At 54.3% G+C, this 13,153-nt stretch overlaps 1 protein-coding gene across 5 annotated transcripts; it reads right to left on the bottom strand.

Moving 5' to 3' along the window:
* Nucleotides 1-639: 639 nt before the first annotated feature.
* Nucleotides 640-12,572, bottom strand: ASGR2 (asialoglycoprotein receptor 2). 5 transcript variants are annotated; one of them, XM_032431885.1, is made up of 9 exons: nucleotides 12,391-12,572; nucleotides 11,913-12,137; nucleotides 7,372-7,494; nucleotides 7,066-7,161; nucleotides 6,409-6,480; nucleotides 6,191-6,277; nucleotides 5,964-6,109; nucleotides 2,175-2,281; nucleotides 640-1,946 (listed from the first exon to the last, which is right to left on the bottom strand). In XM_032431885.1, the coding sequence occupies exons 2-9, from the start codon at nucleotides 12,034-12,036 to the stop codon at nucleotides 1,790-1,792; spliced, it is 912 nt and encodes a 303-aa protein (XP_032287776.1). In that variant the 5' UTR covers nucleotides 12,037-12,137; nucleotides 12,391-12,572; the 3' UTR covers nucleotides 640-1,789. The 5 variants fall into 5 exon arrangements, with proteins under 5 accessions (XP_032287776.1, XP_032287779.1, XP_032287780.1 ...); XM_032431888.1 differs by lacking the exon at nucleotides 12,391-12,572 and having other exon boundaries at nucleotides 7,372-7,491; nucleotides 11,970-12,036; XM_032431889.1 differs by lacking the exon at nucleotides 12,391-12,572 and having other exon boundaries at nucleotides 7,357-7,491; nucleotides 11,970-12,036.
* Between the last annotated feature and the right edge of the window lie 581 nt (nucleotides 12,573-13,153).

Here is a 13,153-nt window from a genome sequence, read left to right on the forward strand (position 1 = left end):
ATAACACCCAGTGCTCCATGCAGAACATGCCCTCCTCAATACCCATCACCAGGCTAACCCCTCCTCCCACCCCCCTCCCCTCTAGAACCCTCAGTTTGTTTTTCAGAGTCCATCGTCTCTCATGGTTCGTCTACCCCTCCGATTTCCCCCCCTTCATTCTTCCCCTCCTGCTACATTCTTCTTCTTCTTTTTTTCTTTCTTAACATATATTGCATTATTTGTTTCAGAGGTACAGATCTGAGATTCAACACTCTTGCACAATTCACAGCGCTTACCAGAACACATACCCTCCCCAATGTCTATCACGCAGTCACCCCATCCCTCCCACGCCACCCCCACTCCAACAACCCTCAGTTTGTTTCCTGAGATTAAGAATTCCTCATATCCGTGAGGTCATATGATACATGTCTTTCTCTGTTTGACTTATTTCGCTCAGCACAATACCCTCCAGTTCCATCCACGTCGTTGCAAATGGCAAGATCTTATCCCTTTTGATGGCTGCATAATATTCCATTGTATATATATACCACATCTTCTTTATCCATTCATCTGTCGATGGACATCTTGGCTCTTTCCACAGTTTGGCTATTGTGGACATTGCTGCTATAAACATCGGGGTGCACGTACCCCTTCGGATCCCTACTTTTGTATCTTTGGATCCGGGCTTTCTTGCTGGCTCGGGCTGCGATGGAAACATCCGCCCTCCCTGGGTCTTGAACTTGCTGCCTTCACGTGGAGCCACACCGTCGGCTCTCCTGGGTCTCATGCTTTGGATTCAGACTGGAACTGGGGTCACTGGCTCTCCAGGGTCTCCAGCTCACCCGCGCCCCTGCAGAACCTGGGACTTGCCACCCTCCATAACCGCATGAGCCCATTCCTTGTAATAAATCTCTTTAATAAATCACACATACACAGACACACACATCCTGCTGGTTCTTTGGAGAGCCCTAATCCAATGGCCACAAAATAGTTAACTCTGGGAGAGGTGGGAGGCGTGAGGAGCATCCCTGTGTGTGTGAGAGAGAAGCATTTTTTCCTAATAGTATATATTACTTTTGCAGTAAAAATAAAACAACTCTAATTGCTTCAAGAACCTCTTAATATTGGCTTCAGAATGATTTTGGAAAGTGACATTTAGCCCCAGAGGAAGCGGCTGGTGACACCCTGTGCTAGAGAAAGGTCTAGATCTCTTAGGGGTCCAGAAGAGGTGGTCCCACTGCAGACAGGGGACAGCGTCTTACCGAACCCCATTCCCTTAGCAAGCATTTTCTGCAGGCCCCGTCAGCCAAATCACAGCTCCTGGGGTTGGGAGGAGCCCCGTTGTTCCCTGAAACCTCTTCTGTGGGAGATCCCCTGGGGTGGGGGGAGCTGCTTCCCCATGCAGTCCCTCCGGCCCCCACCTGCTGCCTCGAGCTGAGCATCTCTGCTCCAAACCCCCCTCCCCTCCCTGACCCGTGTCCCTTGGGATGGGGTCTCAAGGGGCAGCTGTCTAGGACTAAATCTGTCTCTTCCAGATGCCCCCCTCTTCTTTGCTCCCCACATCTCCCAGTTCCAAATGACCAGTCCATGCAATTTCAAATACTTGCATCTTCTTTCCCTACCCCATGGAGCGGGCTGAAAATTATAATCATGACAGTGACTTGCGGAAGGAGGCGGGACCTCAGTGTCTCTGGGGGTCTGTGATGCTCACAGCACACCCTCCCTCCTGTCTCGACCCCTCCCCTCTATTTTTCCTTTCTTCAAAATCCCCCCTGCAGTGAGCTGGGGGCGGGGCAGGGGGGGCGGGCTCCTAAGCCGTGATGTTCAGCCTCATCTCGCACACCCAGCGTTGCACCTGCTTGCAGAAATTGTCGTTCCAGCGTCCATTCGCCTGGACTACCGCGCAATCTTCACCTCCACCCACCTCGTGCCCCTGCCAGTCATCTGGCTGAGTGGCCGCCCAGTTCCTAGGAAGGCAGGATGGAGCTCAAGCTCTGACCCCCAGCCCTACAACGCCCACCGCCACCTCAGAAAAGCACAGCCGAGGAGGAGGGGTTCAGGGAGGGGATGCAGCAGCCTGGGAGGGAGATGGTTGGGAGTTTGGTCCCCAGGGGGAAGGGTGGGAGTGTAATGGAGCAAAAGACCAGGGGGCTGGCCCCAGGCCAAACCAACAGGGCAGAGGGGAGGCCACTTACTTGTAGCTCTGCTGATAGTCTGTGCCATCCACCCATTTCCAGGTGCCCTCGCTGTCAGTGAGACCTATCCAGGCACTGAAGGGGTTTGTGTGTTGGACAATGAATTTCTGGAAAACAGGAGGGAAGGAAGGTTCTAGTGCCTTGAACCTCCGTGCAGGCAGAAGCGTCCGCTCCCAAAACAACTATTTTTGCTTTTTCTTCTGGAACTGGAGTTATTGCTGAGTGGACCTTTGCGGGGCTAAACCTTGTGCTAAGTGCTTTCCAAAGGTTATCTTATTTGATCCTTCAAGAGCTCTTTAAATTGGGCACCCTGGTGATTCACACTTCACAGGTGAGATTAAGGAATTCGAGGTAGTTGGTGGAACCCAGGAATTCCAGTGCTGGGGTTTGTGACCGCTCCCCCCGACTCGGCACCCCACCTCATTCCCAGCTCACAGCTGCTACCCCGACTCTCATCTTCTGGTGTCTTCTGCCCACGACCTCGAACTCTTGGAATCCTGACTCTGGCCCCTGCAGCCCCCATGGGACCCCAACACCCACTAAGGATCTCGGTTTCAGGGGCGCCTGGGTGGCTCAGATCGTTAAGTGTCTGCCTTCAGCTCAGGTCATGATCCCAGGGTCCTGGGATCAAGCCCCACATTGGGCTCCTGGCTCAGCAAGGAGCCTGCTTCTCCCTCTCCCTCTGCCTCTCTCCCTGCTTATACTTTCTCTCTCTCTCTCTCTGTATCTCTGTGTCTCAAATGAATAAATAAAATCTTAAAAAAAAAAAAAAAAAGGATCTCGGTTTCACTTGCCTCTCAAGGGCATGTGCCCTGTTCCTCCTGTTCCTGCTTCTCTGTGTAGCTGTGGTTTCTGGAGTTTTGCCGGGCCCTGGCCCTTCCAAGCTTGGACCCACTGCCCAGACCCCCTTATGACTTGGCTACATGGGGTCTGCAGTCTGCGGGAAATGTGTGAGGGCAGGGGTGGGGAGGAGGTGGTCTCTGAGACAGCTCCCCAGGACTCATGCACATCCCCGAGGACAACAGACCCCCACATGGCTTTCTCTTACAGAAGAGACTTTAGCCCCATGTTTTGGAAGGGTAGCAGTGGGAGAATATAGAGGAAACGGGGGGATAGCCTGACTAACATACACGCCTAGCCCTTCCCTTTGACAGCATGTGGAGGGTCTACAACCCCGTTTGGAGGGAAACGTCCTCATTCCATTCGCTTCCTAGAGACCCCATAACGATTGCAGACCACCTCACTCGAGCACAGGTATGACAGCATCCTTGAATTAATTCTAGAATCCTGCCAACAGGACAGCATTCTGTGCATGAGGAGGCTGGGGGGCCTGCCCCACAAATTCAGAGGCGTCAACAGAGCTGGAGGGAAAGTGCTAGAGACCAGATATTCTGTTTGCTGCCACCTGCTGTCCCCGCCCCCTCTTCCCGCTGCCACCGGAAGCTGAATGACCGAATGGAATACAAATCGCCGATACCCAGCCCTCTGGGTTGAAGACTGAGGGGAGGAATCAATAGTGCCAGGTGAATTCATCTCCCCTATTCCTGGGTAAATAACAGGCAAGAAAGAATTGCACCCATTCAAAAAAATGGCGGCGGGGGGGGGGTGATCATGGAACTTATGCAAAATTAAAGAGGAGACGAATGATATAAAATATCAAAGAAGACATCCAAGAAGAAAGAGAACACAATGATAAGTGAAGGGAAGAAACCCGAGAGAAAGATTTGAGCCATGCAAAAAAGCCCAGGAGCTTAGCAGAAAGCCAAGTCTGGGGCATGAACGATGGGCTTGAGGACAGGACTGCCACACAGAGGGGAAGAGAAAGACAGACGTATAGGGTGGGGGCTGTGGACAGCAGACAACAGAGGGACGTTTGGATGACCCGTTCCAGAAAAAGAAAGAGAACGCACAAGAAAAAAAAGTTCAAATTAAAATTGTATTTAAGAATTTAGGAAACCTAAATTTACGAATTAAGAGGATGCTCCTGGCCCCGGAGGAAAATTACAGAGAGAAGGAGCAACACCAAGATATATCTGGACGAGGCTAATGAGATTCAAAGACAGAAAAGACTCCAACTATTCAGGCAAAATGCTTACGGAATCTCAGAGAGAAAAGAAGGAGGCATTATAAACTTCAAAGTTGCTAAGAGACTAGCTCTTCATTGCTCTCCGCACAAAAAAGTGAGAAATCTGTGAAGGGCTAAGGGCGTTAGCTGATGCTACTAGAGTAATTATATTGCAACATGCGCATGTATCAAACCAACACATTGTACCCCTCAAACTTACACCATGTTATATGTCAATTATATCTCAATTTTTAAAAAAAGAACAAGGCGGGGCACCTGGCTGGCCAGTCGATAGAGCATGCAACTCTTGATCTCGGGGTTGTGAGTTCCAGCCCCATATTGGGCATGGAGCTTACTTACAAACAAACAAAAAAGAGGAGGCTTGGGGCGCCTGGGTGGCTCAGTCGGTTAAGCGTCTGCCTTCGGCTCAGGTCATGATCCCAGGGTCCTGGGATCGAACCCCACATCGGGCTCCCTGCTCCGCGGGAAGCCTGCTTCTCCCTCTCCCACTCCCCCTGCTTGTGTTCCCTCTCTTGCTGTCTCTCTCTCTGTCAAATAAATAAATAAATAAAATCTTTAAAAAAAAAAAAAAGAGGAGGCATGTGAAGAATGTAAGTAGACTGGTTTCCTCATCTTTCATATGGAAAGTTGTATGAACTCTTTGACGTTTTTGAAGCCGATAAATTTCAGCCCATCATTTAAAATGATCAAAGTAATCACTAGTATAACCAAAAAGAAGCTACATGTAGTTCAAAATACCGTAGGGGAGAAAACAAAAAGAATACATCTCACACAGCAAACGTGAGAAAACAAAAGAAGAATATCGACATAAAAAAAAAAAAAGACAGGCTTGAGGTTCAATATGTCTGTTAAAAACAAATGTAAATGAGATACACATCTATTAAAAGAGGAGAAGACTCTTACTCAGTTTTTAAAAACTGGAAACAACACGTATTCACAATCTGTAGGAGAAATTCCTTTATATATTTATATATTTATAATGTATCTGTTTATCTATATATTTACATATTTACTTAGTATTTGATATATATAAATACATATATTGGATATATATTTGATAAATGTATTCTGGCAACATGTACTGTTTCCTTAGTCCCCTCATCTCTCCCTCCCTCGAAGGGGACAAGAGTGCCTGCCCGTGGGGCCGTGAGGATTACAGGTGAATATATGAAAGTGTTTCTCACCGAGCAAAGACTTGGTGACTGTTACCAGTCACATCCTCCTTTTTGAAAAAATGTCCCCACCTATCCTAACGGCTTGGCTGTCCCCTGCGAACTTTGGTGTTGGGGTTGTGGCCGGTGGTGGCAGCGGGCAGGGGAGACCAGGAACTCTTTGGAGGGACCCAGTAACCCATGGCAGGTGTGTCTCTGGGAATTCTACCTGCTCTGTCCCTTTCGCCCAGTGACCACCCATCCACATGCAGCAAGAAGGCACTGAGCGCCGGCACTGTGCTCTCCACCCAAGCCCGTGGCCCTTCAGCTCATTCCGTCTGGAATTCTGTCTCCCCACCTGCCGCTCATCACCTGCTCACCTGGCTCCTGGCTCCAATAATGTCCCACCTCTTAAAATCAGTGGCTGCTTCACCATGAACTTCCCAGGGCTCTCCCAGACCTCCGCCTCTGGACTCTTCCTTTGGTTAAAAACCAATAAGAAAGCAGCCTGACCCAGCCTCCCAGCTGCACCCCGGGAAGGTGCAGTCTCACCTGCTCCTCTCTGGAGTTGATGACCACCAGGTGCGCGCTCTCCAGCTGGCAGTACCCGTCCGCGTCCTCCCAGGTCTTCCCGGAGCGGGAGAACCAGTAGCAGCTGCCCTCGTACTCCAGCCAGTTAGGGGGGCAGCACTGTGTGCCTGCGGGGGCGGGGGCCCGGGGAGGTGAGAGCCCGCCGGCGGGCGCAGGCGCACTGGGCGGGAGGCCCCCTCTGTCCCTACCATTGCTCTGGAAGAAGGCCATCTGACAAGTCAGGATGCGCAGGTCCATGGGGAAGTGCTTCAGATGCAGGAGCAAGGCAGCGTGATCTAGGGCGTGGCATGGGGGCGGGATGTGGGCGGTGCGGGTGCCCACCTGCCGGGACCCCCCACGGCGCGCCAGCCTCGTGGGCTGGGGACACGCAACACGCACACACTCAAGGTGGGGGGGGGTCTCTGACCTGCTTTCAGATCCCTCTGCTGTTTCTCCAGCTTGGCTTCCAGAGAGGTCAGCTGGTGACTGGCACTGCGCCCTGAGAAAGAGGAAGGCTCGCCAATCTCCCTACCTCTGCCTCCTTAACGGCCCCCCGTCCGCGCCCACCCGAGCCTCCCTGACTCCACCCCGTCCCCACAGTGGCTTGCTAAGGCACACGCCTGCGCCGGCCGCTCTCCGGCTTCCACCCCCTCAGCAGGTCCCCATGTTCTCAGAACAGGGCCTCTCTTCATTAGCACGAGGTCCCTGCCTGCGGGACCGGCCCCTAACCGCCTCTCTGCCCAGCCCTCGCCACTTTGCCCCTGCCACACTGCAAAGGGTCACATGGGAATGGACGGTAGTCTTCCTCACCTCCTGGCTTTGCAGATTCTGTTCCCTCTACCTGGCACGAACCCCCATCGTCTTCACCTGCCTGTTCATCCTTCAGGCTCCCTCGGCCCAGGGATCAGCGTCCCTGGACGCCCTGCCCAGCTTCTCGGGCTGGGTGTCCTACCCCCAGCACCCCAAACACGCCCCTCCTGCAGACGGCGCACCGGGCGTCCAGCACCGAGCGTCCAGCACCGAGCGCAGCCAACCCAGCGCGCGGATAAGCCGCAGCCCCTGCCTCACGGGAGCCTCCACGCACCATGGGAGAGGAGAGTGCCGATCTCCGACAGGACGCCGTTGGAGAAGTGGCTGAAGTTTTCCTTTAGGATCTGCAGCTCCTCTTGCAGCTGTGCTCCTTGCCAGGAGACAGAGGGAACAGGACCAAGTGGGGAGGGCTGTGTCCGGCCTCACAGCCCCAGCCTGTCCACGTCCCTGCCCCCTCCCGGCCCCATCACCGCCCCACAGCTTTTCAGCGCTGCTCCTTACTGCCCCCTCGCTGCGCTCCCCGAGCTCTCGTGGCCCCCGGCTCGGCGCCCGCCTCCCGGCTGACCCCTGCGACCCTCACTTTGGGACCCAATCACGCAGATGGCTGCCAGCAGCAGGACGTTGAAGCCCAGGACGAGCAGACTGAGGCGCAAGGTGGAGCAGAAGCGCTGCAGCGGAAGGGGCGGCTGCGTGGGGGTCCCTGCTGGAGAAGAAGGGGTGTCAGAAGGAGGGGTCTGGGGAGGGGGAACCCAGAGAGTGGACATATGGGAGACCCCGGGGGAACAGAAGTCTGAGGAGGCACATGCCCGGGTGGGTGGGAGGGAAGTAGATGGGGGCTGGTTGTGCAGGGAGTCACTGGGCTTTGACCCCAGGGGCCAGGCATTGCACACGCGTGCATTTGCACACTCGCCGCCCCATGAGCACAGGCAGACACGCACACACACCAACACAGGTACGTGCAACACAAAGCACAGGGCCCACGAGAGTTCACATCATCTGTGCGCAAAGCCCCGCTCTCGGACCTGGGGTACCGGGGTCCAGGCCCTGTGTTCTTCTCACAGTCCATGCCTGGGCCGCTCAGACAAGTCCCAAACCGCAACAACAGACCCCTCATTCCTTACTGCGGGTCATTCCACCGCAGACGGCTCCCTGGGGTCTGCCCTCCCAGCCCCCGTCCTTCTCCTCTGGCATTTCCTTCTGCCCTGGGGCCCCCAGAAGCCCTTGCTCCACCACCAACTCTCCCCTCTAGCTTCAGCAGAACCTCACAGAAACCTCTCCCTGCCCTTGGCCAGACTGAACCCCGACCCCCCCATGTGTGCACACTCCTCTCATCTCACTGTCCCGCTCAGAGCTGTGCACACACCCACTGAGGCACACGTTCACATGTCTCCTCACACGTGTACACACAGACACACACGATCTCACACACTCACAAACACACCCCCCCGCTTTTGCAACATCCACCTGCAAACAAGATGCTTCCTCTTTGGCTCAGACCCCACCTTCCTGTCTGCTCACTGCCATGACACCACGCACCTCTGCGTCCCAGGGTGGTCAGGCAGGGGCCCAGGGTCTTCCTCCCAAGTTCACCTCCTGCCACCATCCTGAAGTGGACACTCCCTGTGAGTGACCACCCAGAACTCTTGAAATCCTCACACCAATGACTGTCACCTTCCCCCACTTCAGACACACTCAGGACCCCACGTTGACTCAGAGAGGCCATGTCTCTGACCTCCACTGCCCGCTCCCCCTCTCTGAGCACAGCCTCCCCTCCACACACCCTTCCCCTCCCACCCTCCCCATCCCCTGGGCATCTCTCCATCCAGAAGCCCTCCCTGACCACGGTCTTCCCCACCCAGCCAGGACCCCGTGGCTGAGTCTGACTGTTCTCTCAAACCCTGTCCACTGCCCTTGTCCTGCTTCCCAACCTGACCTATGATCCAGAAACCCCAGTTCTGGGCTAGCTCGGCGATCTATGCCCGCACCCCCACTCTGAAGTCGGACCACCTGTGGCTGAGTCCAGCTGTGCCACCAGCTAGCTCTGAGATCACGCACAAGTCACTCGACCGCTTGGTGCCTCAAATTTTCTCATGTCCACTTCTAGTATCTAAAATAGCCAGACTCACAGACATCAAGAGTAGAAGGGTGGTTGCCAGGGTCTGGGGAAACGGGAGCTGCTGTTCAATGGGTGTAAAGTTTTGGTTATGCAAGACGAGTAAGTTCCAGATATCTGCGGTATATCCTTACACCTGCACTGACGTGTGCTATGGTGCAGAACTCAGATTGAGTATTCTTATCACAATTTCTAAAAATGGGGGTAAGAGGAGCAGCGACCTGATTGGACTGTTCTGAGAACAAAATGAGGTAAAACATAAAAAGCACTGCCCAGGCAAGTTTGAAGGTAAAAGGCTCTGCCAGACATGGAAAGATGGGGGCTAGATTCCCCCTCCCTGCCAGAAACAACCAAAACAAAAAAAAACAGACAAGTATGAGAAGCCACCTTTTTCAAGACACCTGAACCTCAGGCAACAAAGGGCAAGGATCCCTGAGAGACGGGAACAACAAGATGAGCCCAGTGGTTCCCCAGCTGCTGCTAGGGGAAAGTTTCAGCTGGGCAGCAGGGAGGGAAATCCAAGCAGAGCCCAGCACACTCCCCGAGGTGTTGGGGATGACCAAGGTGGCAGAGGTCACAGAACAAGGTATCAGAGAGGAGAGAGCTGCCCACAGAATCCTGGAGGTCTGCAGAGGCTTCCCTCAAGCAACCTGCTGAGCACTGATCAACATGTGCATGTCAGGAAAACTACCCCGGGACAGGACAAAACCAACCCAAAAGGGCTGGGGAACAGTGCCTCGCACTCAGGTCCAGGAACGGTGCTTCAGGGGTGCTCCAGGGGTGCTCCAGACCCGCCTAACAATCGTAAAAGCAGGGGCGCCTGGCTGGCTCAGTCAGAAGGGCATGCAAATCTTGATCTCAGGGTGATGAGTGCAAGCCCCAAGTTGGGTATAGAGATTACTAAAAAAGTTAAATAAACTTAAAAAAAAAAATAAAGTAACAGATTTTCTAAAAAAAAAAAAGTCATAAAAGCAAAACCCGAAAGGATCAAATTGACTCTACATTGCTTAACCACACCCCAGAACAAAGCTCAAGAATATTTAGAGGAATACAAATATATCCAGCACACGACCTGGTAAGATTAACAATGTCTAGCCCACAATCGAAGATTACCAGGCATACAGAGAGACAGGAAAACACAACTCGTAATGAGGAGGTCAATAAATGTATCAAAACTGGGGCGCCTGGGTGGCTCAGTCATTAAACGTCTGCCTTCAGCTCAGGTCATGATCCCAGAGTCCTGGGATCGAGCCCCGCATCAGGCTCCCTGCTCAATGGGAAGCCTGCTTCTCCCTCTCCTGCTCCCCCTGCTTGTGTTCCCTCTCTTGCTGTCTCTCTCTCTCTCTCTCTGTCAAATAAATAAATAAAATCTTTAAAAATAATAATAATAAATGTATCAAAACTGACCCAGAATGGACACAGGGGTTAGAATTAGCAGACACAGGACATTACAACATATATTGTAACTGTATTCTGTTCAAAAACATAAGTACAAGGGGCACCTGGGTGGCTCAGTTGGTTAAGCGACTGCCTTCGGCTCAGGTCATGATCCTGGAGTCCCTGGATCGAGTCCCGCATCAGGCTCCCTGTTCGGCAGGGAGTCTGCTTCTCCCTCTGACCATAACCCCTCTCATGTGCTCTCTCTCATTCTCTCTCTCTCTCAAATAAATAAATAAAATCTTTAAAAAAAAAAAAACAACATAAGTACAAGTCAAGGAAGATACTTAAAAGTCCCAGGTTGAACTCCTAGGCATGAAACTATAATGTCTGAAATGGAAAATCCACTGGGAAGAATTAGTGGAAGATGAGACTTCAATAAAGATTAGTGAACTTGGAGACGCAGCAATAATAACTATATAAAAAGAAACACTGAAAGAGAAAAGAATTAAAAAAAACAAAAAACAGGGAGAGCATCAGTGAGCTGTGGGGCCATGAATACATGCGTAATTACAGTCCTTGAAGGAGAAAGGAGCAGGGAGGGGGGCAGGAAAAGGGGTTTTGAGGAAACAGTGGTTGAAACATTGCCAAGCTGGTGGAAAACTGTAGGCTTCTAGAGCGCTGGGAAGAGCGGAAGCCTGTCCTGGAAAAGCAGGTGCTGTCCATCAGGTCTTTTGGGGTGAGCTCCCTCCTCTGTGAAATCCAAAACCTCTTGACTCTGTCCAAGCCTCCTGCTTAAACTGAATCCTCTCACCCTCAGAGGATCCGACAATATCCAAAATCATCCCGAGTGCTCACTACATGCCAGGCATCACATGGGCACCGAGGACGCACAGGGTGTGATTCATGTCGCCCCTGACCACCCCCCGCTCACCACCCGGGAAGGGAGAAGCCGTGGGTGGGGACGCCTGTCCCTCCTGCTGCCCTTGCCCTGATCAGCTCCCACCCTCCCGCTGTCCGCCAGCCTCGGGAATGAGGGCCCCCCTCCCAGCCCAGGCTAACCAACCCCCTCCCTGAGCTCCTGTCTCCATGGAGCCTCGCTCCATCACGAGACCCCCTCCCCGGCTCCTGGCTCCTGCCCTTCAGCTCAGATCTCTCTCGCCTGAAAACAGTTCCCAGACACTTGAGTCTTCCTTCAGGAGTTGCTAGAGAAAGATCTAGGCAGGGCGCTTAGGGGAGTGGGGGTCTCCCAGGATCTCTCTGTGCCCATCCCCCATCCCCCAACCCTCCCACATACACACCCTCCTGCTGCATGTGCTTTCCTTGCACACACACACGCACACACGTGCACACGCGCATGCGCACCCTGCTCAGGTTGGGAGGAAGGGGGACAAAGTCATCTCCAGCTTTGAGTTATTCCCTCGCCCTCAGGGCAGACACCCTTCCCTGGGGGCCCCGGGGGGAGGGGCGGGTAGAGAGCAAGGTGAGGTCACTGGGCAAGCAGAGGAGACGGGCGTCCTACACCCAGAGAAGCCCTGTCCCTGGTCTCCAGCGAATGTGACCTCAGCAAGACAGAGAGCCACCAGCAGCTAGACGGAGGGGGAGTGAAGCCCCAGAAACTGGACACTCACCTACGCAGAACCTATCTCCTCTCCTGGGGTTGCGCCCACGAGGGCCCGGGCCTTCACCTCCACCCAGCGGGTGGTCATTGTCCTCGGAGTCCAGCTGCTGGATGTCTTGAAAGTCCTTGGCCATGCCAGGTCCAGGGCTGGAGCTGGGTTGGGCTGAGGTTCCCCTTAGGGCTGGGGCTGAGCTCAGGGCTAAGGCTTGTGCTAAGATGCTACTTTGGGCAGAGGCTGATGATGGGGTTGGATGTAGGGTGGGAGCAGGTTGGGTTGGGTCTAAGGTTGGAGGTGAGTGTGGGGCGGAAATACAGCTGGGTCCTGTCCCTTCTCAGGAGACTGCTCGGGCCTTGACGTGGCCAGGAGCCCTCCTTCCACACTCATGGACCAAACCACACCCTGTCCATCTGGCCCCCGCTGTCCCTGAACAAGGGTCTCCTCAATACCGAATATCCCCACTCCCACCTGCCTCCCCCACCTCGGTTACCTGTGAAAGGTATGGAGGGCTGACTCCCCGGTGGCTCGGGTGGCCCAGTCCCCAGGGCAAGGAGGGGCTACAGCGAGAAGTGGAGCAGGTGGAACCAGGAGGGGCTGGTCCAGGCGAGGCCCCTGAGCCCCTGTGTCCCAGGGTCCACGTGGTTCTAACCTGGCAGCTCCTGCCCCCGGGACTTTGGACAGTAAATAGAAGCAGAAACGGGGTTGGAACTCAGGCAAAGCGTGGCGGGGGCGTGGGGACACGACTGTCTCCGTTCTTCCCAGAGAAAGGGGTCTCCTGGCCTCTCCCCCCTTCACCCCCACACGCCGGCCACCTCGCTCCTCACCGCACAGTTCAGAGGGGTCCAGGCCAGGAGGGGCTGGGGGGCAGTTCACAGGTCCCCTCTGCCGCTCCCCCCTTTCCCTCCCTGCCCCCGGATTTCCCAGAATTGCTGGTGTCTCCAAATATCCCCGGCAGGGATCAGAGGGGCCAGTTCTCTGCTCTTGCCCAACGTGCGCGGGCTCAGCAGCCAGGCTCCCCGGCTCGGGGCTGGGGGGCATCGCTGTCCAGGGAATAAAGCCCCTCCAGGACCAGGGGCACGGGGGGCGGAGGCAGGAGGCAGCCCTCTCTGCACAGAGGGATCCGACCTCACCAAGCCCCTTGCGTGGCCCTGGCAACATGAACCTTCTGACCCCCGCCAAACGGGCCGCCGGCCAAGGGCAGAGTCTCTCTTCTTCCACTAAGCCTTCGTGCTGAAAAGGGAAGGAGAGGCCTG

This window comes from Phoca vitulina, unplaced genomic scaffold (assembly GCF_004348235.1).
Source record: "Phoca vitulina isolate PV1807 unplaced genomic scaffold, GSC_HSeal_1.0 scaffold47, whole genome shotgun sequence".
NCBI lineage: Eukaryota > Metazoa > Chordata > Mammalia > Carnivora > Phocidae > Phoca > Phoca vitulina.